Below are 24,897 nucleotides of genomic sequence, written 5' to 3'. Positions count from 1 at the left end.
CGCAGCTGGATCTTCAGCAGCGTGGACTCGATGCTGTCGACCTCTGCCAACTCGAGTACTTCGACGTTAGGGGTGTAAGCGCTCCAATGGATGTTGAGGATGGAGCGGAGACAACGCTGGTGGAAGCGTTCTAGGAGCCGTAGGTGGTGCCGGTAGAGGACCCATGATTCGGAGCCGAACAGGAGTGTGGGTATGACAATGGCTCTGTATACGCTTATCTTTGTGAGGTTTTTCAGTTGGTTGTTTTTCCAGACTCTTTTGTGTAGTCTTCCAAAGGCGCTATTTGCCTTGGCGAGTCTGTTGTCTATCTCATTGTCGATCCTTGCATCTGATGAAATGGTGCAGCCGAGATAGGTAAACTGGTTGACCGTTTTGAGTTTTGTGTGCCCGATGGAGATGTGGGGGGGCTGGTAGTCATGGTGGGGAGCTGGCTGATGGAGGACCTCAGTTTTCTTCAAGTAAAATACACCACTGATAAAGCCCATAAAACTAATCATATCACATGATCTTTTTGTGTGTTACACCAAGAATTGAGGAATTCATGCAAATGAAACACAAAAGTCTGCAGACACTGTGATTGTAGTGAAAACACACCAAAACGCTGGAGGAACTCAGCCAGCATCTTTCATAAACAGGAAAGATATATTGCCGGCATTTCAGGCCTGAGTTTTTCTTCAAGGAACACAACCATCTATTTTTGTGCTGGATCTTCCACATTTATAATGCACTCTGAAGATCAGCAATGGCATTCAGCATGACGCCTCTTCTGTGCACCTTAAAAGGGACCAACCTCAAGCAGATAAGAGTAAATGAAGGTTAGGTTTTCTCCCATTGAGGAATTAATGACTAACCTAAAGAGCCAAGCCTTTCAGAAGTTAGAATGCACTTCTGTACACAAGAATGGCAGAAATTCATTTCGTCTTCTTCTTGTTCTGTCATTTTAGGTGGTGGAGGTCCGCGGTAGGACTTCTCTGTATGGTTCCCAAATTTGTTCGAATACTGTGATGTTATTTCTTAAATTATATGTTATTTTTTCCAATGGAATACATTTATTCATTTCTATGTACCACTGCTGTATTCTCAGGCTATCTTCTAATTTCCAGGTTGACATAATACATTTTTTTGCCACAGCTAAGGCTATCATAATAAATCTTTTTTGTGCTCTATCCAAATCGAGTCCAAATTCTTTACTTCTTATATTACTTAGAGAAAAGATCTCTGGATTTTTTGGTATGTTGCTTTTTGTGATTTTATTTAATACCTGTATGTAAAAATAGAAGACACAAATTTCTTGTTTATTTTCATTATGTGATGACATTGTTTAATGGGTTTAATGTTGAACGTTGAGTGGGTGGGGAGGGGGGGTGAAGGAGGAAAAGCGGAGAAAATGACACTGTGTACATTCAAGAGGGAAATGTTTGTGTGTATTTTGGTCAGTATAGTTCATAGTATGAAAAAGAAAAAAAAAGAATGGCAGAAATTCAGCATAGCATGTTGTAAACATAGATTGAAGTTGGGGAAACCATTGTTCAATATTTTTTAACCAGATGATATCAATTTTTTTCTTGTAGTTTGGATTAAAAAGACAGCATTTTAAATTTTCACTTTTTGAAAATAAATCATATTTTCAATTTTTAAACTTGCTTTTTGAAGAGTTCTTACAAAATGTATCCTGATATTTTAACAATTATTGAATATTCATCATTTTACAATCAAATAATTAACTTTTTTTTCCTTTAAAAACAGTGTTTACCCACCTTCTCATGGTCCCTTATGGCATTCAACTGCTCTAGTTTTTGCGTCCAATATTTTGCTTCTTCTTCTGGGATATCTGTAAACAAGACACAGCTTGCAATTATTAATTCTTCAGAAGAATAAACGAGAGCTTACTGGCAATTTAATCTATACAATCAAAAGAAAACACAGTAAACAATAGAAACATTGTATGTTTCATCCTTTACCAACTGCCAGCCGCTCCCCATCCCCAAGGCAGAGCAAATCAAAAACTTACCAATTTGCAGGAGTTAAATCTAGTGACTAGAGAAAGCTCCCACATTTTCCAAAATATCTAGCCTTCATTTTGCTCTTCATCACACAAACCCACGAGGAGAAAAGTTATGAGTATGATTGTGCTTTCATAAATTCTCACCACGGTGGGGCGTGATAAGATGGCGTAGAGGGCAGACGTGCGATCCCACCCCTCCTCAGCCAGTTTTTTAAGCACCCGTCTTTAAAGTTTATCTAAGTGAATAAAAGTTGTATCTTTATTTTTGGGAACATTGGTGGGTCACAATGGCGATTAATGTTAAAAAAAACATTACAGAAGAAATTACCTTTTAAAAGTGCTGAAGAATTGAGGCCTACCTGTCCAGCTGAATCCACGGAATTGTCGTGTGGAAACTCCAAGGCACAGAGAACTCCTGCCAGGCTGCGTATTACACCGGCGCTGACCTTGTCTCCACAAGATGGCGCCGGCATGTTACGAGCTCGGCCAGAGTTGATTTAGACCCGGATGAGAGAAGAGCCCATGAGTCGGGTGAGCTAGGGACGCGCAGAATGGAATAGGAAGCTGCCTCTGCACAGTCCCTAGCTTTGTCAGGCATGCGCAGTGCCTCAAGGGTCCATTAATTGCTGTGGGTTGTGGGGGGGCCTGAGCGGCGGCGTGCCGACAGTTGAGCAGACCCGCAGGTGCACTGAGAAGGGCCTGACAGCGTTGGAAGACTTAACTTTAACGAGCATTTCACAGGAACAATTGGAGGTGGAGTCTAGAGAAGGTAGGCCTCAAGATATGGAACTGGAACCTGGAATAGTTAATACAGTCTTGGAAGGGATTGCCTATCATATGGACAATATGTCTAAACAACTGACTCAAGGATTTTTGGAAGTGACAACTAAAATATCTAATATGTCTGAAGATATATCTACAGTTAAGAGGGATGTCAGTCAATGTATTAAATCAGTGGATACAGTGCAAGAAAATATAAAATTTTGAAACAGCTTTTTCTGAATGTAAAATTCAAGTTGAACATAACAAGGAAAAATTGGAGAAAGTGGAAGATTCATTTGAGGATTGGGGAATCCAGAAGAAAGACTTACTGAAAAAAATTGATTCATTGGGAAAGTCAAAGTCGGAGAAACAATGTGAAAATGGTGGGTCTTCCAGAAGACATTGAAGGGTCTGATCCAATAAAAATTTTCAAGAATTGGATTCCCAAGATGTTGGGAAAAGAGTTTTTTTGGAAGGTTTAGTATTGGAGAGGGCACATAGAGCGTTGCGAAAGAAACTGTTACCGGGACAACCAAAACGAGCAGGCTTAGTTCGGTGCCTGAACTATCAAGACAGAGAAATGATATTACGGTTGGCGGGACAGAAGGCACGGCAAAGTCAATCTCAAATGATGATTCAAAATAACAGAGTATTTTTTTACGAAGATTTGAGTCAAGAAATTATTAGGCGATGACGGGAATTTAATTCAGTTAAAGAAGTACTGCGGCAGAAGGGTTATAAATTTGCTTTTTGATATCCTGCTGTGTTAAAAGTCTTTTATGGTAACTTTCAACCTCAATTTTTTGAGAATGATCATGATGCATTACTTTTTGCTAATTCATTACCGGATTTACAAGAACATGGAAGAGTTTCACCACCGTCACCTAAAAAGAATGGAAATGGGCAGAATTGGAAGAATGTGAAAAATGGAAAGAAAGAGGTTTTAACACAAAGTCTTATTGACATTGAAGATCCGGAACAATCATTGGTAATGGAGTCATTGGGTTGAATATATTTACAGTATTGAAAAGTTTAAATGATGTATTTCTGGCTAGGGAGGGGGATAGCACTGAAATCTTTGATAGTCATCTGCCACTAGTGGGGTTTACCACACCAAGTTTTTTAGGGTGTTACTACCTTTGGGTAGTGTTTTTTTTGGGGGGGGGGGGAATAATTAAATTTTTTTCTATATATACGTGCTTTTAAAAAAAATATTTAGGGGAGGGAGAGTAGTTTTAATTTACTAGAAGGGGAGCAATATTTTGTAGTAAGTGATTATATTGTTAGTTTGTAAGGATGTCTAATTTGAAATTTGCAACTTTTAATGTTCAGGGGTTAAATGATTCGATTAAGCGAAAGCTTATATCAAGAAAATGAAAATTGATATTGCCTTTTTACAAGAAACACATTTGACTGAAAAAGAACATTTGAAATTGAAGAGAGATTGGGTTGGGCAAGTATTTTTTCTTCATTTAATTCTAAGGCAAGGGGTGTAGCAATTTTAATTCATAAGAATTTGTCTTTTGAGTTGCAAACTATGGAACGGAATTCTGGAAAGATTTTAAAGGTGAATTGTAAAATTTTTACTGAATCTTGGACTTTGCTTAATGTTTATGCACCTAATCTGGACGATGAGTGTTTTATTCCAGATGCTTTTTTGTTATTAAATCAAGCTAATGAAAATATTTTAGTTGGGGGAGATTTTAATTGTGTCTTGGATCCTTTTTTTTGGATCCCAAAAAGTATAAAGAAATCAAAGATGGCGATATAAATTGGGGCCTTGATGAAGGATTTAAATTTGGTGTATATTTGGAGAAGTGTTAATCCTACAGAAAAGGATTTTTCTTTTTATTCGTTTCGACATGATTCATTTTCTAGAATAGATTTTTTTTTAGTATCGGTGCATTTAAAAGGAAAGGTATTACAGATAGAATTTAAAAACAGGGTTATATCAGATCATTCTTTATTATTTTTTCTTATATAAGTTCAGAAGTGGTACGTTCATCTTATAGATGGAGATTTAACACAATGTTGTTGAAAAAACCAGAGTTCATTATTTTTGTTAAAGAACAGATTACTTTTTTTTTGTCTGAAAATGTTAATTCAGTAAAAAGTCGTTTTGTGTTATGCGTCTAAAGCTTATTTAAGAGGACAGATTATTAGTTATACCACTAAAGTTAAGAAGCAGTATATGGCAGAATGCTTTGAATTAGAAAAGCAAATTGATGAATTGGAGAAGGAATTTCAGAAGGAAGTGACAGAAGATTTATAAAAAATGGCTTTGACTAATTTGAAATTGCATTATAATAAGTTCCAGACTTATAAATTTGAATGTTTAATTAATCAATCTAAGCAGTGTTATTATGAGTTGGGTGAGAGGGCACATAAGGTACTTGCATGGCAGTTAAAGAAGGAACAGGTTTCACGGATTATTAATGTTGTAAAAAAGAATTCAACAGTTACCTATAAATCTCAGGAAATTAATGACCAGTTTTATTTATTTTATAAAAAATTATATACTTTTGAGGGGAAACAGGATGGTGGTTCTATTGATTCTTATTTATCAAAGTTAACATTATTAGCATTAGAAGAGGAGGATGTTATGGATCTGGAAGCTCCGTTTACAGAATTAGAGATTAAGGCGGCTATGTTGGAAATGCCCAATGGGAAGTCACCAGGCGATGATGGGTTTTCGGTTGAATTTTATAAAACTTTTTATGAAGATTTATCTTCGGTGTTTGGGGAGGTATTACAACAAGTGACTGAACAGTATAAGTTATCAGAATCTTGCTCTAGTGCTTTAGTTACTGTAATCCCGAAAAAAGAGAGACCCGTTGAAAGTGTCTTCGTATAGACCTATTTCTTTATTGAATGTTGATTATAAAATAATAGCAAAAGTGTTAGCAAATTGACTTGCTAAGTATTTACCTAAATTGATAATATTGATCAAATAGGCTTTATTAAAAATAGAAATGCTTCAGATAATATTCTTTGATTGATTAGTTTGGTCAATGGATATTGACAGCAGTTGCCCTTGATGCAGAAAAAACCTTTGATAGGGTCGAATGGGATTTTTTATTTAAAGTATTGGAGAAGTTTAAATTTGGCCCTTTTTTATTGGTTGGGTTAAAGCTTTATACACGAACCCCATTGGTAGGGTGGTGACAAATGGTCAAGTTTCATCATCGTTTAAATTGACGCGTTCAACTCGACAAGGTTGTCCATTGTCACCAGCTCTGTTTTCATTGACTATTGAACCACTAGCTCAAACAATAAGGCAGAATGAACAGATAAGAGGGATGAGAGTTATGGATGAAGAGTATAAGAATAATTTGTTTTCAGGTGATGTTTTAATATATTTAACAAACCCAGAACAATTATTGCCACATTTACGGGAATGTTTATTACAATATAGAACATTATCTGGATATAAAGTTAACTGGGATAAGAGTGAAATTTTGCCAGTCGGAGAAGGAGATTATTCAGAGTATAAAAATATCATAAAACTGAAATGGTCTGATAAAATTAAATATTTAGGAATAATTGTAAATACTGAGTATCAATCTTTATACAAGTTAAATTATGTTCCATTATTAAAAAAGATTAAAGCAGATTTAATTAAGTGGAATGATCTTCCATTAACTTTAACTGGTCGAGTTAATTGTATTAAGATGAATATTTTTCCTCATATTCAATATTTAGTTCAATCAATAGATGTTCTCTTTCAACTTGGATCTTTGGTGAAAAATATGTATGGTAAAGAGATGATTTAACCTGTATTGATGGAATTTTAGTCTTTGATTTCTTCTATACCAAAAAGGGGTTATATTTCTGTTATGTATCAAGTATTACAAGACAATATTGATAAGTTGGAATGGGAGAAGTCTAAGCTTAAATGGGAAAATGATTTAGCTTTTGTTTTTCCTGAAGACTACTGGGCAGATATGTGTCATGACAGTGTTACTAAAATGATGAATATGCGGTATGGAATGGTTAATTATAATTTTCTACATCCGTTGTATTTAACCCCAGAGAAATTGAAAAAATATGGTTTTAGTAATTCGGATTCTTGCTTTAGATGTGGTGTATGTATTGGAACTTTTTTACATGTTGTTTGGTCTTGTGTGCATGTACAACAATTCTGGGATGAAATTAAGTTAATTTAGGAAAAATTATATAATTTTAACTTACCATTAGATCAATCTATTTTTTTAATGGGTTATATGATTCCTTTAAGGGAATTAGGGTTGGATAAATTTCAAACTGCATCTATATATTTAGCATTGTCTGTAGCTCGAAAATGTGTAGCAAGTACATGGAAAGATAATATAGTGATTAATATAATGCAATGGCATAATGAATTAAAAGCTTATATTGTTATGGAAAAATTACACATAATCTACATGACAATTATTCTTTTTTTGTTAATAAGTGGTTACCATATTTGGAATATATGCAGTTAGATATATTTTGATTTATTATATACTTTTAGTTTCTGTTTATATATTTTTAGCTCTCCTTAAGAGAGTTGGCTGATGGGGTGGGGGGGGCTTCATCTATTTATTTATTTATTTGTTTCCTTTTTTTTAATATATATATATATATATATATATATATATATATACATATAAAATTGCCTTCATGGAATGTATTTTGTATTACTATTAATGGTTCTTCAAATAAATAAAGTTTAAAAAAAAAATTCTCAGCACAGCTCTCCCATATTTCTAAGTGAAAATGTTAGCCTGAACACAAGATTCCTCCCAATTGCACCAATATTTTAGACTGAGTGAGAGGTGGATCAATTTGCACTATTCTACAATTGTCATGGCCAAAATGCCTTCAGTTGAACTATTTGACAAAATAATGGACCAAATTACATCATGGTAAGATGGAAGAGGGGCTGTAAAACTTGCAGGATTACTATTCTTCAAAGACAACACTCCATTTACATGATGCTAACCAATCTTAAAGTAACAAAAGTGGAGACATTCATGTCCAACCATTCAAAATAAATTGTCAAAGAAATATACACATAAAATTTAAAAAGTCAGGGCAGAAAGAACTATCCAGAAATTTGTGTGCCTAATATAAAAATATTCAGCCATATGATTGCCTTTCATACAGTTTTTGAGATTGTCTATATTGTGGAGAAGTGGTTATGTATGTCAATTATTACATAAAATATAAAGGACTACAATAATTCAATACATGACAGTAGTTGTCAGTAGAAGACTTCCAACTGAATGACATATTCTCTTCAAAATTAGATGTTTTTGTCATTTCAAGTTGATAAAAATAATCCATACAGGAGCGGGCATCACCATGGGTTTGCACTTCAAGTTGTTTTTAGAGAATGGTGTGTTGAAGGTACAATGGAATTACTCAATTTCACAGAAATAATCATATCAAATAATAAATTTATATTCTCCAAGACACAGCACAAGTTATATTTAGAGCAAAATATTATCTAAGAAATAACACATTTTAACTTATCACCATCAAATTCACTTCACAAGAACACATTCCACTTCAGATCAAGAAACACTCCAAAAACAAAATCACGCTCCACTTAATATCACACAATGTGGGACTTCATCTTACAGTACTCATTGATCAGCTGAGTAGTTTCCTAGCAGTATTCTCAATAAGAGAGGCAATAGCTAAAATTCAAACAAAATTATTTTTAGAATATGGCATTTATTACTTATTTTTGGTACATCCAATGGAATTCTTAATGGAATGAAGTAATGGATAAACTGAATGGGATCTAATGATTATAAAATAAAACAGAAAATGCTGAAAACACTTTATAAATCTGACCATCAGTGAAAGAAAAACAGAGTTAACATTCTAGATTAAAGACTCATTTTCAGGATTATTCTGACCAAGGGTCACTGTTAACTCTGGTTCTCTTCCCATAGATGCTGCCTGACTGGCAGTTTCTGCTTTTGTTTTAGATTTGCAGTTTACGTTTATTTCCATCTGAACTCCACCTATTTTTCTATTCAATCTGCACATCTGCTCCATTGTCGAGCTTTTCTGATTTCAGGAAAGTATTGTCCAAATCTTTCAACAGTACTTGATGTAGATATCGACATTGGATGACCAAAATAATGTTTAACATGCTTTTGCAATCATTTGAAATAAATGGCTCCAGATTTGATCATGTAGCTCAAGTGAATGGCAACTTGGAGAGTGCTGTGTACAATTCTGGAAATCATACTGCCATTCTTTGTTTGCCTACATGGGGGTCAACTATTATGCTGTTAAATGCATCAATCTGCAACAATATTTCAAACATTAAGTTGTTCTGTGAATGTAGAATGAGTTTCAGATGAAGCAGAAGGCCTTCACACATGTGTAAAGCTCTGCATCAGCTAAAGGGTCCCTAAATGAGCTGACACAATCATTTTAATAACCTCAAATGATCCCAAAGTTGTCCTTTGATAAGAGTAATGCCACTTCAAAGTTAATGCTATTTTAATATGCTGAATTTAAAACTACGAAATCACTACTCCGAAACCTTCACGAGAACAACTTCATTGGCTCAAAATGATATATCACTGGAATCCTATCAAGGACATCAAATACTGGGCATGAAATGGTGGTTTTACCATGAATGATTAAAATGTTTTTTTATTGCTGGGGATGGTGGTGGGGTAGAGGGTGCAATACTTCATGATCCCTTCCTCGAAACTCACATTCAATGATACTATTTCCTCATCAGTCATTCACTACTTAAAAATGACTTCTCTAATGTGGTTGTCATTGGCCAAGCTGACTTTTATTTCAGATTTTCAGCAACTGCAGTGTGTTAGATTCCACAGTTCCAACACTTCCTTTCCTTCTTATGTTTCGGGCCCAGAGGACTGCAAAACCCAGCAGCAATAGACATCCACCAAGACAAATGATTACTTTAAACAAAAGTTGCTTTTAATTTTCTTTAAACATAAAAACAGGATCAAATTTTAACTTATTACTATTAACTTAACTTAACCCCCTTCTAATTCTAAGCGCAGGTGTATGTAATGTGTACATGTTCTGGAAAGTTCTTTGCTTTAATAGTCCAATTATTCTCTTCTCACTTCTCCAAGTTCACCAGTATCAGGCAATTCTTATACTGTGCACAGAATTTAACATTTATGAATTTTCACTAAGCTCTGGTGCTTAAAGGTAAATGGTTACCACTCAGGAAGGTTCTTGCTGGTTTCAGAGAGATATTTGTTGCTCGTTGGACACACACAAACTGATTTTCTCCCATCAGACACTTCAGTCCCTTGCCAAAGAAACTTGCCTCATCATGGGTTTTCATAATGATTACCTCATCTTCGAGTTCACCACAGATTGCCTCTTGTTTCCTTTATTTCAGGAGAAACACTCTAGCCGGCCATTTCCTCTTGTAAGGACTACAAAGGTTTTCAACAAGCTGAACTCAGAACTCACAACCCGTCTTCAAAATGGGGTTTTCAACAAGCCTGCCTGCTTTTAATGTTGCAGCCTAAAAAGCCACTGTAGAACTCACTTCTCTCTCTCTCTAAGAGAAGAATCCTGTTTTCTTCCCTCTCACTCTGCTTGTTAAAACCAGAACCCCTCCCAAGGCTCCAAATCCAATCTTTGAAAGACTTTTAACAGCACTTGAGCCTAGGCTTTGTTCCATCCAAAGCAGTTCCATTGTCTTTTGCAAAGCCACTGATGCCTGCATGTCTGGCTTCAGCAAAACTCTTGCATTTTAAATAAGATGTGAAGTGTAAGTATGTTTGTGAAGTGACCCACAATCTATCCCTTTTAAAAACATATTTATATATAATATAAAATATAACCCGTAACACATGTCTTCTCTTGATAGATATGCTGTCATTTACAAGCCTTTGCCATGGTTTCTTATCCAACACTGCCACATTACACAATAATATTTCTTGATAACACAGCACTCACTTTTCTGTCTTCATCCTTGCTACTTCTCTGCTTTTAGCCTGCTGGATTTCTAACTTTTTCTGACAAAGGATAATCAACTCAAATGTTTTCTGTTTCTTTCTCCACAGATATTGCCTGAACTCTTGATTATTTCTCGCATTTATGATTTTATTTCAGATTTTCAACATCTCCATGGATTTTTTTTCAACTATGATTTCCATGAGTCCATTTGAAAGTGCATGATTGCTAAGTGGGTTTCAAAAACAAAGAGGAACAGTACAATGGTACCATATCAGGATTAAAAATGATGTTTTGAACAGTGTTTATACTTCTTATAAACAATGGAGGTAAAAAAAATAGATTTCCATAATGTTTGAAGCCAATGGCACAAAGTTTAAATATCACTGGGGACTGCAAATGGGAGAAGAAGCTTTTAAAAAGCAAAAGGAGAGATAGGTCCATGTTTAAATCTCTTCATTGGCTCATTAGCTATGGCCAATAAAAGGAAGAGATGCTCAAGTGGAGTGGCCATTGTGGAGCAGCCATTGTGTGAGTGGCCCAGTGTAAGAGTGGAAATATGAGGCTTTGGCTTGAGAGGCCCAGCATAGGAATGGTAATCTGAGGATTTAACGTGAGAGGCTTCAGCATCCAGAGGCTGAGGTGCAAGTGTAGGAACTGAGGCAAAATAAGAATAAATTTTCTGACTCTTTCCTCTTTAATAGACAGTGGAATGACAGCCAGGGCAGGAACATGTTCTTCTTGCAGAATGTGGATAGTCAGGGAAGACAACAGTAATCCTGAGTTACAGTCAGGACAAGGAAAGACAACAGACAGGCAGTGCAGGGTACCCCTGTGACCATTCATGTCAGCAACAAGTATTACCCTTTGGACTCTGCTGAGCAGGATGATCTATGTGGACGCAGCAAGAAACTCCAAGATAATGTGTTGCCTCCCAGGTGCTCAACTCCAGGATGTCTCTGAGCAGGTGCACCAATGAGGGGGGGGTAGAGGTCCTGGAAATTAAATTCTAGGATTTAGGAAAGAAGCTGAAGAGCTGGACCTTCAGGGTAGTAATCGCTGAATTAGTCCTGGTGCCACGAGCTGGGAAAGGTCTGAAATGGAAGTTAGTTCAGACAAATGAGTGGCTGAAGAGATGATGGAAGGACAGGGTTTCAAGCTCTTGGATCATTGGAACCTGTTCTTGGAAAGGGGTGATCTGTAGAGGTGGGAAAGGTCGTATCTGAACTCGATGGGAATCATTGTTCTGGCAATGAGGTTTACTAGTGCTATTGGGGGGGATTTAAACAAGATTGGGAGGGGTGGGAGCCAAAGTGAAGTGCAGTTGGCACACAAGAAAAGGCAGCTGGTAGGGAGTTTATGTGGAAGGACGGGCAGACAGGGAATAGTTGCAGTTATTGATATGAGTTGCAATGCAACAGGGACAGAGAATCAAAAGCAGAAACAATACAGGGCTAAAAGTTTTGTATTTAAATGCATACAGTGCAAGAAATAAACTGTAGTACAGCTACAGATTGACAGGTATGATGTAGTTAAAGGATGGATATCATTAAGAGCTGAATATCCAAGGATACACAGTGTATCGAAAGGATAGGCAGGAAGAAGGGGTGGCATAGCTCTGTTGGAAAGGAACAACATTAAATCATTGGAAAGAGGTGACATAGGATCCAAAGATATAGAATTATTGTGGCTTGAGTTAAGAAACAACAAGTGTAAAAATACATTGTTGTTGGTTATTTACAGACTACCAAACAATAGAAGGGATGTAGATCATAAATTACAACAGCAAATAGTAAAGGTGTGTCAGAAGGGCAATGTTATAATAGTCATGGAGGATTTTAACATGTAAGTAGATTGGGAAAACCAGGTTGGGACTGGATCTCAAGAGAGAGAATTTGTAGAATGCCTATGAGGAGGCTTTTTAGAGCAGCTTGTTGATGAGCCCACAAGGGAATTAGCTGTACTCGATTTGATTATGTGTAAAGTACCAGAGCTGATTAGAGAGCTTAAGAGTAAAGAACCATTAGGAAGCAGTGATTACAATATGATTCAGTTCATTTTGAGATTTACTTAGGAGAAACTAAAGTCAGTTGTGTTGTACATGTACTCACACAATTAAGACTCGGAGGCGTGATGCTTTCTCATCCTTTACTTCTATTGGACTAACCTGGCTACTGACACACAAGGTTATATATATGGAAGGGTGGCATCATGATGTGAGCGTCATGATGTCCAGCATACGGCGGGCTTATACCCAACACTCTTCCCCCTGTGCGATAAATGCTGACTGGGCCCCTTCAAACTAATAAGATTACATTGGGCTCTGGACCACAAGTGAGAATTAGAATATATCTCAAGAGTAATTATAATTATAAAAGGGAAAGTATTTAATAATAATCAGAGCACATAGTCCTTCAAGCATTCAGCTGGTCTTCTTTCTCTTTCGAACTGCCTCGCTGTGTGCTTTGCTGTGCCGGTCTTTGCTCGGGACCTGTAGATAGTTGGGTCAGCAGTTGAGTCAGCGGCGACTGCCCGCCTTCACTGACCTCCTGGCTGCATGTCTCAGTTACCGGACTCCTCATTGGACTCCTTGGTTCCACAGTCGTCTCTGCTACCCCCACCCCCTCACTCAGCCTATTGTTACCTACTGTTAACAGTAGGTAACAAGATCCTGGACACCTGGCACCGTAATGGTGTATAGGGGTCTGTTACAAGCAGAGGCAATTAATGTTGTTTGAGCAACTCAAAAACAAATATGACATGCCAAATCAGACATTCCACTGCTATCTTCAACTAAGATCTTTTTTATGGGATATATTGGGTCCAAGAATGACCCTACCTTGGTGTAGTGCCATAGAGATCATGATTCGAAGGGGGAGTGGAAAGAAATTAATTTCTGCAATGTATTTTCTGCTCCAGACAGATGGACCCAAACTGGGCTTCCATAGATCAAGAGAAAGATGAGAGTTAAAGTTGTGTACTGTAATTAATGAGAGATGCTGGTCCATCTTATGCCGGGAAAGCATGACCACGGTCATCAATGCAAGGTACAGGCTGGTGCAATATAATTTCCTGCACCCAGCTGTATCTAACGCCACAGAAAATGAACAGGCCAAAACCATAACTCTCAGACCAATGCTTTAGATGCGGCATTGAGACTGGGACGTTTGTGCATGCAAGCTGGTCATGTATCAAGTTGAAGACCTTTTGGATAGATCTAGGCCAATTCATAGAGAAAATCATAGGTAAACGATTCCCACAAGTCCCAGAGCTGTTCCTGTTGGGAAACATAATGGACATAAGGCTTATAATGAAGCTGTCCAAATTTGAAATCCAATTTATGTTAATCGTATTGGTAGTGGCCAGGAAGTGCTTTGCAGCTACTTGGAAGTCCGACGCTAATCTCAGTATCAAACAATGGAACATGGTCATGCGGAGCTGAATTCCCCTGGAGAAAATAACATAATTTGAGAAACAAATATGACATCTTTTGAAGAATCTGGCAGCTGTATATGCGTCACATAGGCGTATGGTGGTGATTAATTCCCCCATTCCCTGCTGTGGTGTCCTCTCCCTCACACTAATCCTGATCAAGGGAAATCAGGAACTCCTCACTGAGCTGCCACAATCCCTGTTCCCTAATTATTATTTATTTTTCTGGTGTAGAAAGTTTTTTGATGTTGATCGAAGTCTGGATGAGTTGCCTATATTAGATGTGGGGGGGATGCGGGAAAAGACGTGAGCCTGTGTATACAATCAATAATGAGAATGGAGTATATGTAAATTTAAATATGAGTTACCAATGATGGCACTTCAAATGTATATGGCTGTGCAAGCTTGTGTGAAAATATAAATAAATATATAAAAAGATAAATTGCAGCACTTTTTATACACAGTCCCATCATTTCAGGGCACCATAAAGTTTGAGGCATTTGGCTTCATAGGTGTTTATGGTAACTCATGTATGTTTCATTGCTTCATTACTGCAGGTATAAGAGAGCTTGGTTTGCTTTTGAGCTTTTGATCACCTTCGGAGCTTGTAGTTGCCATTTTTTCGACATGAAGACCAGAATTGTGCCAATGAAAGTCAGAGAAGTAATTATGAGGTTGAAAAACAAGAAGAAAACAATAAGAGCTATCGCCCAAACCTTACAATTAACAAAATCAACTGTTGGGATCGTGATTAAGAAGAAAGAGCATATTGGTGTGCTCAGTTATCACAAAGGGACTGGTAATCGAGAAAGACATCCACTGTTGGTGACAGAAGAATTCACATCATAATGAAGAAAAATCCCCAAACACCTGTCCAACAGATCAGAAACACTCCTCAGGAAACAGGTGTAGATATGTCAACGACTACTTTCTGCAGACTTCATGAACAGAAATACAGAGGCTACATGCTAGATGCAAACTACTCGTTAGCTACAAAAACAGGATGGCCAGATTACAGTTTGCCAAGAAGTATTTAAAAAAGCCTGCAGAATTCCAGAAAAAGGTCTTGTGGACAGATGAGACCAAGATTAACCTGCATCAGAGCAAAGTGTGGAGGCATAAAGGAACTGCCCAAGATCAAAAGCATGCCACCTCATCAGAGAAACATAGCGATGGGGATGTTATGGTCTGGGCATGTATAGCTGTCACAGATACAATTGCACTTATCTTCACTGATGATGTAACTGCTGATGGCTGAAGTGTTTTGCATTGTGGGAGAGTCAGGAGGGGCAAACATCTTGTGGGAGAGTTGAGTGCCAGAGTTTAGAATTGTTTAAAAATGGCGGGGAGTCATGACTTGAGCCTTTTTCATTGTGGGAGAGTTGGAGGAGTGGCGAATGTTTTGTTGGAGAGGTCAGTGCTCGAGTTCAGAATCATTTAAAAAGAACGTGGAGGGCAAAGAGTGAGTAATTGAGATAATTGTCAGGGAAAAATAAAGGGAAAGGAAGCTAAGGGAGCAGCTAATGAGGAGTGGCCAAGTGTAGGATTAGAGCTTTGAGGCTTTGGCTTGAGAGGCTTCGGAGAGCTTGGTCCCAAGAGGTAAAGATGGTAAGTTTCTTTAATAAATTTAGTTAATGTAGGAGTGGGTGATGGAGGCAGAAGTTAGGGCAATCTGGCACTCAGGGACAGCATGTTTGTGGCTGATGACTACACCTTCAAATGGTACATGCAGCTGCAGCTCATGACAAACTGAGTTAGGGACCTGAAGCTGGAGTTGAATGAGCTGTGGATATAAAGGGAGGCATAGGAAGTAACAGACAGGAGCTTCAGGGAGGCAGTCACCCCTAAAGCTCAGAGACAGGTAACTGGGTGACTGTCAGGAGAGGGAAGGGGAAGAGGCAAACAGTGCAGAGCACCCTGTGGCTGTTGCCCCTCAGCAAGTATACCATTGGGGGGTGATGACCTACCAGGGACAAGTTGAGGTGGTCATGTCTCTGGCACAGAGGCTGGACCCCTGGCTCAGAAGGCAAGGGGGGAAAAGAGGAGAGTGATGGTGATTGGGGATGGTCATTAGTTGGACAAGTGGATAGGAGGTTCTGAGGACAAGACTGAGGCTCCCAGGTGCCAGGATCAGGGATGTCTCTGATTGAGTTCATAGCATTCTGGAAGGGGAGGGGAGCAGCTGGATGTCGTGGTCCACTTGAGAACCAATGACTTAGATAGGAGTAGGGATGATGTCCTGAAGAGGTAATGTAGGAAGTTAGGAAAGAAGTTAAAAAGCAGGACCTCAGGGGTGGTAATCTCAGGGTTGTTGCCTGTGCCATGTGCCAGAGAGGAGAGCAACAGGAAGTTGTGGCAGATGTATGTGTGGCTGAAGATTTAGTGCCAGGGCAGGGGTTCAGACTTTCAGATTTGTGGGTCACTAGGATCTCATCTGGGAAATGTCCTACCTGTACAAAAAAGATGGGCTGCACCTGAACTGGAAGGGGACCAATAGCCTGGTTGGCAGGTTTGCTAGGGAGGGTTTAAACTAGTTTGGCGGGGGGTGGGAATCAGAATGTAATGGCAGAGAATAGGGTAGAAGGACAAAAGTATGATGCTATGTGCTCTGAGTTGGTGAGGAAGGACAGGCAGGGGACAAAACATAAAGGTAGCCAGTTAGAGGTTTAAAATGTGTCTATTTCAACACTAGGAGTATTAGGATTAAAGGGGATGAACTTAGAGTGTGGATCAGTATGTGGAACTACAATGTTGAAACTTGGCTGGAGAAAGGGCAGGATTGCTGATGCAAGCAACTGGGTTTTAAAAGAATAGGATGGGAGGTAGAAAAAGTGGAGGGGGGAACAGCATTACTGGTCAGGGATAGTATCATGGCTGTAGAAAGGGAGGATGCTGCATAGGGAATGTCCACTGAGTCAGTGTGGGTGGATGTCAGAAACAGGAAAAGAGATATCACTGTGCTGGGAATAGTCTATTGGCCTCCAACTAGCCCTTGAGACTCTGAGGAGCATATAAGCAGACAGATTTTGGAATGGTGTGGGAAATATAGGGTTGTAGCTAAGGGTGATTTCAACTTCCCTATATTGACTGGCACCTCCTAAGAAGGAGAGATGGGGCTGAATTTGTCAGGTGTGTACAAGAGGGATTCCAGACACCGTATGTGGGCTGACAGACTGGAGGAGAGGCCACACTGGATCTGGTTCTGGGGAATGAACCTGGTCAGGGAAAGCATTTTGGTGAGAGTGACCACAATTCCTTTAGCTTCAACATAGCTATGGAAAAGAATATAAACAGTCAAACCGGGAAAGTGCTTAACTGGAGAAGGGGTAATTATGAAGGGATAAGGCAGGAACTAGTGAGAATAAATTTGAAACAGATGTTTAAGGGTGAAAGCACAGAAGCAATGTGGAGGAAATTTAGGGACCACTTGAGCAGGGTTGAAGATAGGTTTGTCCCACTGGGACAAGGAAAGGATGGTAGGAAAAGGGAACTGTGGCTGACAAAATAGATCAGGCAAAAAGTCAAGAGGAAGAAGGAAGAATACATGAAATATAGGAAGCAGAAAACAGGAAGGGCTCATGAGAAAATTATGGTAACTAGGAAGGAGCTTAAGAAAGGATTTAGGAGAGTTTGAAGGGGGCCACGAGCAGACTTTAGCATCTAGAATTAAGGAGAACCCCAAGGCGTTTTATGTGTATCTGAAGAACAGAAGGATGGCAAGAATAATGGTGGGGCAGCTAAAGGATAAGGGAGGCAACATATGTTGGAGGCGGAGGAAGTTGGGGTGGTCCTAAATGAATACTTTGCATCAGTATTCACAAGAGAAAAAGGATCTTGATCACGATGGTGGAAATTGAACAGGTTTGTGTGCTGGACAATGTGAAGATTAGGAAGTGGAAGTTTTGGATCTTAAAAACATCAAGATTTAGAAATACCGGGGGCCAGACGCAATATACCCCAGGCTGCTGTTGGAAATTAGAGAAGAGATAGCTGAAGCAGCAGCTATGATCTTTGACCACAGGAGAGGTGCCGGAGGATAGGAGAATGACAAATGTAGTCTCCTTGTTTAAAAAAGGTAACAAGGAGAATCCTGGGAATTATAGGCCAGTGAGTCTTGCAGCAGAGGATTCTTAAGGATAGGATCTATGAGGATTTGGAGAAGTACAGTCTACTCAAGGATAGACAACATGACTTTGTGAAGGGAAGGTCGTGTCTCATGGGTCTAATTGAAGTTTTTTGAGGTGGTAACAAAATAAATTGATGAGGGTAGGGTGGAAGATGTGGTCGACATGGATTTTAGCAGGCATTTGACAAGGTCCACCATGATAAACTCATCCAGAAAGTAATGAGTCACAGGATCAGAGAAAAATTAGCAGTATGGATTAAAAATTGGCTTGTAGGAAGAAAGCAGAGAGTAGTAGTGGAAGAAAAGTATTCTGGCTGGAGGTCGGTGACTAGTAGAATGCTGCAAAGATCTGTTCTGGGACCCCTGCTCTTTGTAATTTTTAAAAATTACCTGGATAAAGAGGTGGATGGATGGGTCAGTAAGTTTGCAGATGATACAAAGGAGTATTTTGTCCTGTCTAACTTGGAGGAGCTGTAGATGGAGTTCAATGTTACCAAAGGTTACAAGATGATAGAGACAGGATGCAGAGTTGGGCAGAAAAATGGCTGATGGATTTCAATCCAGATAAGTGTGAGGTGATGCATTTTGGAAGGACTAACCAGAAGGCTGAGTACAGGATTAATGGTCAGTTTCTTAAGATTGTAGATGAACAGAAGGATCTTGGAGTGTAAATTCATACATTCTTCAAGGTTGCCATACAGGTTGATAGGATAGTTAAGAAGGCCTATGAGATGTATGGAAAATGTACCTCTGTACTATTCATTATGTATTTATTAATCCATTACTATGTTCTCTTCTTTTTTTTCTTCTTTTCTTTTTTCTATGTAACAATTTACTATATACTTCAATTACACTGTTTATGGAAAATATTCATGTAATTAAATAACAGCCACAGTATGTAGAAAGTTGGCTGATTATAGTATGTGTACAATTTGCCGACTCCAAAGCCTGCTAACTTTAAAACATAAGTCCAGAGAGAAAACATCAAGGTTATACATTCAAATCTAAGAAAATAATAGTGGCTACAGGCACCAGAAGAATAAGCATTCAAACAGGATGAGATCTGGGGAGTAACAGGAGATCAGATAGGAGAAGTTAGACAGGACAAAATAGGGGAACCATAGTGGTGAGTGATTTATTCTGAAACAGGCCGGTCACAAGAAGATAAGTATAGCTTAAGGAGAATTGATAAGAGTACCATGACTAGAAATGAACCCAGGATGAGCTAATTGATTCAAAACATCAATCAAAGTTGAACATTGATAAGTAACTGAAAATCTTTTTTTTAAAAAGGGCAGTATCTCAAAGTCTAGGCTTTTGTTTTCTGAAGAATTCTCTGCATTTCTTGTCTCATTTTTGGACATTAAAAAACCATGACAGATGCTGGGATTCATTAATGGAGGATTGAATTCAGAAATAGAAAGATCAAGTTACAACTGAATAAATCTTTTGTAAGACCACACTTAAGAGTATTATGTTCAGTTCTGGTCAGCTCAATATAGGAAGGACATGTAAGCCATGGAGAGGGTGCAGAAGAGATTTATCAGAATGTTGCCTAGATTGGTAAACAAGTCTCATGAGGCAAGGTTATCAGAGCAGGACTTTTCACTTTGGTACGTAGAAGGATGAGAGGGGACAAGATAAAGACCAATAAGATTATGAGAGGCATAGACAGGATAGACAGCCAGCTCCTGTTTCCTAGGGCATGATCAGCAAACACAAGAGGATGTGTACAAAGTTAAGGGAGTGAAGTTTAGGGGATACATCAGGGTAAGCTTTTGGTTTTACAGAGTTTTGGGTGCCTGGAATGCCTTGCCAGTGATGGTGGTGGAAGCTGAAACATTAGGGGGCATTTAAGAGACTCTTAGACATATACATGAATTAAGGAAAAGTAGAGAGTTATGGGGTAGGGAGTGTTTAACACCCTTTTTAGGAAGGGATATATGGGTCAGCACAACATCGAGAGCCAAAGGGCCTGTACTATGCTGTATTGTGCATAGAAACAAGTTATGTGCTCAGGTTTCAAACAAATGTGTCCAAACTCATTGAGCAGCATGTCTACCTACAGCAAGACAATGATCCCAAACATACCACTAAAGCAACAAAGGAGTTTTTCAAAGTTAAAACTCCTGGAAAATTCTTGTATGGCCAAGTCAGTCACCCGATCTAAATCCAATTGAGCATGCCTTCCATATGTTGAAGAGAAAACTTAAGGTGTCAAGATCCTGAAACAAGCAGGTTCTAAAGATGGCTGTAGTAGAGGCCTGGCACAGCATCACTAAAGAAGATACTTAGTGCCTAGTGCTGTCTTTGAATCACAGACTTCAAACAGTCATTGCATGTAAGGGATATGCAATAAAGTACTGAACATGAATACTTAATATTGGGACATAACAATGGTATGTATATAATGGTGCCCTGAAATGAGGAGACTCTTCTAAAAAGTGAAATAATTTCTAAATGGTCAAACCAAAATGTAGATAAATACCCTTGAATAAAATCTGGAATCAGATTTTAATCACACATGAATTGTTTGATTACGAATGTAAAACTAGGGAGCACAGGGACAAATTAAGGAAAAATGTGTTTTTATCCTGAACATTATGGAGACCACTGTAAAAACACATGAATCATCAAATTCTTATCAGAAATGGTTAGATTCTAAATGACTAATTGATGACAGAAATTAATAGAATACCTGGAAATTATAGACTAATCACATAAACCAATTTTATTGTTTTTGGATAAAGTGCAGAGCACTGTTTTTGAAAACATGTGTTTTTATTTTCGGTTTTGAGTATATGAGGGTGTTTTTAGGCAGTTTAGTTTTTAAAATGTACACAAAACAATCAGCTTATCAAGAGCTAAATATGGCTCAAAGTTACTTACCAAATGGCAATTCAAAACGAGTATCTAACAGGATTTTATGTGGTGTGGGACTTTTGGTTCCACATATCTCATCTTCATTCATTAAAACTTCTGCATCCAAGGTCGACCAATCACCTGGCCCTTCCTATTAAACCAGAGAATTATTAATAAACCTGAAGAGTAATGCACATGGCTAGTCATGTTGAACTACATTCCAAAGATGTCTCTAAGTTTCAGAGATGAACAATTAGCAGTATATGATCTCCAACCATCACACATCTGGTCTGATTTTGTAACAGATTAATTTGATGGAAAGGAAGGAAAGTCCAAAGCAGTAGAAAGACAATCTACCAGAGCCAAACTTTAAAATTATATCCTAATGAAAGCAGCTAACAACATAATGTCTAATGACATTTCATAATTTGATAATGCAAAATCCATGACTTCTAACCAATGTAAACTCATTTAAATGTCCAGCTTGGCTGTTTGGTGAGGAGCATTGCTACAATTTGACACACATGATGCCCAGTGTTATCATTGATAACATCCAGGTCATCAGTCAGTCACTCGTTTCCCAAACCAATAGGCCTCACTGTCACCCTCAGAATGCCATTCTCCATTGCATCAATGTGAGAATGAGGAGAAAATTGAAATAATTCCTACAGTTACATAGTTGTAACTTATAACACTGTGAAGCTATGAGCATCCTAAATTTCATGCAGCAGACTGACAATGGAAATATTTTGTCAGTTTGAGTTGGATTTCATTAACTGCTTGCAAGCAATCCCATGGAATGCCAGCTGGCAACAGAAAACAAATCAACCATTTACGAGTACACAATGTGGCAAAATAGTACAGAATTCACTGGTTCACTTCCTGAAAAAAAAATGGGGATTACGATAGACAACTTCAAGCTGAACACAAACATAATTTAAGATTTGCTGTTTTACATTGGAAGTTGGAAAATCATTAAATTAACTTTCATTGAATTTAGCATGTTTAATCACATTATTAATGCTGACACAAACTCTCAGGTTGACTCCACATGTTACACAACAGAAGTGAGGAGCCAAGGGTTTGTCTTGGTCACCAAATTTACAACCAAAGTAGAGCTCATAGGCTTTCTTAATAAGCCTTAAAAGTATACCCATCACAAATGTTGCGACATTGACCAGGCATTTCTGCTGTATTGAATCTTCCTGAAGACAATAAATGTTATTGTTAAGGACACTCATTATGTTATTGCTTGAAGAACAGATGCATCAACAAGTGTTCAATCTAGATGAATGTAATGCACAGCATCTGTGAATGTGAGCTGCTTTTATAGTCTGTCTGCAACCATCCTCACTAAGTATACCCAAGCCTAAGACAACATTTGCAAAGTACCTGCACTGAGTGCATCTCCAGCCATGCTTAGACTAAATGAAAACAGCTAGCTTTGTGGGCAATATACATGAAGATTTAAAATAAGACAGGAAATTCCAAAACTAGGTTATATCTCGATAAGGGAATGCGAGAAAAGAGTACATTGATTTTCATGATCAGCAGCCCAAAATCATTAATACACCCATAGTGTTCAGGAAGGCAAAATCTTTGTTGTCCAATGTTACCTCATAACCTGTCAACCATCAGAGTGGTGCTAGGGTTGAGCCTCACAATGTAATGTCTGGAGGCCAGATCACCATTCCCATATTATGATATGGAACAGCTGTACAACCAAATCCATGAAGTAATAGGGACCTATGAAGCAATTGGGATAGCACAGAGGGCCAATACACAGATGGGTCATAGTAGAACACCTTCAGCTGAATGTTCTGGGTTCAAACTTAATCAGCATGACTTACTATATGAAAAAAATTATACTTAACTTTATCAATGATCTTTTCACATTTTGAAATCAATAAAAGCAACCAAACAATTTTTATATACAATATTACTTTCCAGAGGACAATGTTGCAAAACTGAAAATAGAAATGCTTTATTCTCTCCATTGTAAAGATAGAACAGGTGAACATCATTGATTTTAAACCACAATTAATAATAATTTTATGTTGAAATTTTTGATGTGCTTCAGAAATAAGCAACATAATTACTAAACTCTGTAATACATCAACATGCATTGGAAAACTGAAAAAGAAAAAAATATGATATTGATTGAGATGTGTTCTCTCGGGCTTTGCCACATATTAAATGATTTTATCAGAAAAGATAAATTCAAATTGTAGTCATTTGTCCTTGACACAACAGCATTAATAAATGCACATCTTTGCACCAGTTTATAATGTACAAAATAATCAGGATATAATCTCAGTTCTCTCTTCATCTAATGAAATTAGATGTTTTCTGAAATAAATCTCAATATTCTCAGATATGGAAAAAAATCATATATCCCAAAATTCATCTATATATTAGTGCCAATGTGGCACTAATGACCACAAACATGCTTGTCTTGTGGCACTGGGCACCACTGCTTAAGGCATGAGAGCATAAGTAAAGGAGCTGAAATGTCATGATGCCAGGATGTTATGTTGATCTGATGCTGAGCTGCAATGTTGGAAATCCACATGCTGGTAAATACTCCTCCTTCACAACTGAATACATGTTTAGAATCAGGTGGCTTCCCCAACTCCACAACCCTCAAAAGGCCAACATTGTTGTTTAAAAGTATTGACTGACAAACTCACTGAATCCCACATTTACCTTGACTACATCTCTTCCCAATAGAAGGATTCAATTACTTTCTCTCATTTCCTCCATCTCTACCACTTCTGCCCCCTGGTTAAGGTTTTCCAGTCCAGGTCATCTGAGATGCTCTTTCTTCAGACAACGTGGCTTCCCCTCTCTTAAAATGAACTCAGACCTCACCTGCATTGCCTCTATTTCCCCGCACTTCCGCTTGGAGACATAACAAGGACAGGGTTCCCCTCATGCTCACCTACAACCCCACAGGCATCCACAACCAACATATCATTCTTTGCAATTTCTGCCACCAATAACAGGACACCACCATCAGCCATATCTTCCCCTCCCCTCCCTCTCCTCAATTCCCTCGTCCATTCATCCATTCCCACCAATCGACACCTGGTATCTACCACAATGATGGCACTTGCACTTACACCTCCCCCCTCACCATTATTTGGGGCCCAAACAGTCCTTCCATGAAGAACATCGCAATGAACAATGAAGTTAATTTGAAAATTTGCTCCCTCAGACTTGACGATTAAAGTTCAAGTCAGTTCCATCCATGCTCAGGTAAAAACAGGGAGACCATACAATTTTATTTCATTAGCTATTAAGTGAATTGGGGCATCCAAAGGTTGACCCAATTCACATCCAAAGAGTAACTTCTGATAACACAGAAATTGCACCATTGTAGCGGCTGCTACACACAGAAAACACCACTGGACTCAGTGGGGTTTCCAGTAAAACAGTTTATTTTAATTTGCGCACACCCCTTTAAGGCCAATGGGAGTTCCGCCCCGCGCAGCAGTGATGTCATCATGTGTCCCAGGGTGCGAGCTGTGGCCTAAGCCACGAGGCAATGAGCAAGCCCTGATGGCGCCATCTTCTGCAGCTGCCCCACCAGCACAGCAGTAGAAACAGGGCTGGTTCGCTCACAGAGATATGTGCCGCCACCAGAACTGGCTTACACATCCCGCCGCTGAGGCATATGGCCCATCCGTTTAGGTTGTGCCATCTGCACGGGCTGGTTTAAGTCCACATGTGCCGGCTTTAGCCAGTCGACTGTGAAAAATTCCTCCCTGCCCCC

General features: G+C 38.5%; 1 protein-coding gene and 1 long non-coding RNA gene across 5 annotated transcripts in view; one reads left to right on the top strand and one right to left on the bottom strand.

The window, feature by feature from the left end:
- LOC138757253 (protein unc-13 homolog B-like) overlaps positions 1 to 24,897 on the bottom strand; it is a 615,971-nt gene that overhangs the window by 299,916 nt on the left and 291,158 nt on the right. For all 4 annotated transcript variants that reach the window (XM_069924286.1, XM_069924287.1, XM_069924289.1 and 1 more), the window contains 2 exons: positions 21,150 to 21,273; positions 1,758 to 1,831 (listed from right to left, as the gene is read on the bottom strand). In XM_069924286.1, the coding sequence (XP_069780387.1) occupies positions 1,758 to 1,831; positions 21,150 to 21,273 (198 nt within the window). The remainder of the gene's footprint in view (positions 1 to 1,757; positions 1,832 to 21,149; positions 21,274 to 24,897) is intronic.
- Positions 1 to 24,897, top strand: part of LOC138757255 (uncharacterized) — a 701,670-nt gene that overhangs the window by 443,239 nt on the left and 233,534 nt on the right. The window lies entirely within an intron of this gene.

The sequence above is a fragment of the Narcine bancroftii genome, chromosome 3 (genome assembly GCF_036971445.1).
Source record: "Narcine bancroftii isolate sNarBan1 chromosome 3, sNarBan1.hap1, whole genome shotgun sequence".
NCBI lineage: Eukaryota > Metazoa > Chordata > Chondrichthyes > Torpediniformes > Narcinidae > Narcine > Narcine bancroftii.
The sequence above is the reverse complement of the archived record's forward strand: the minus strand, read 5'-3'. Positions and strand labels throughout refer to the sequence as shown.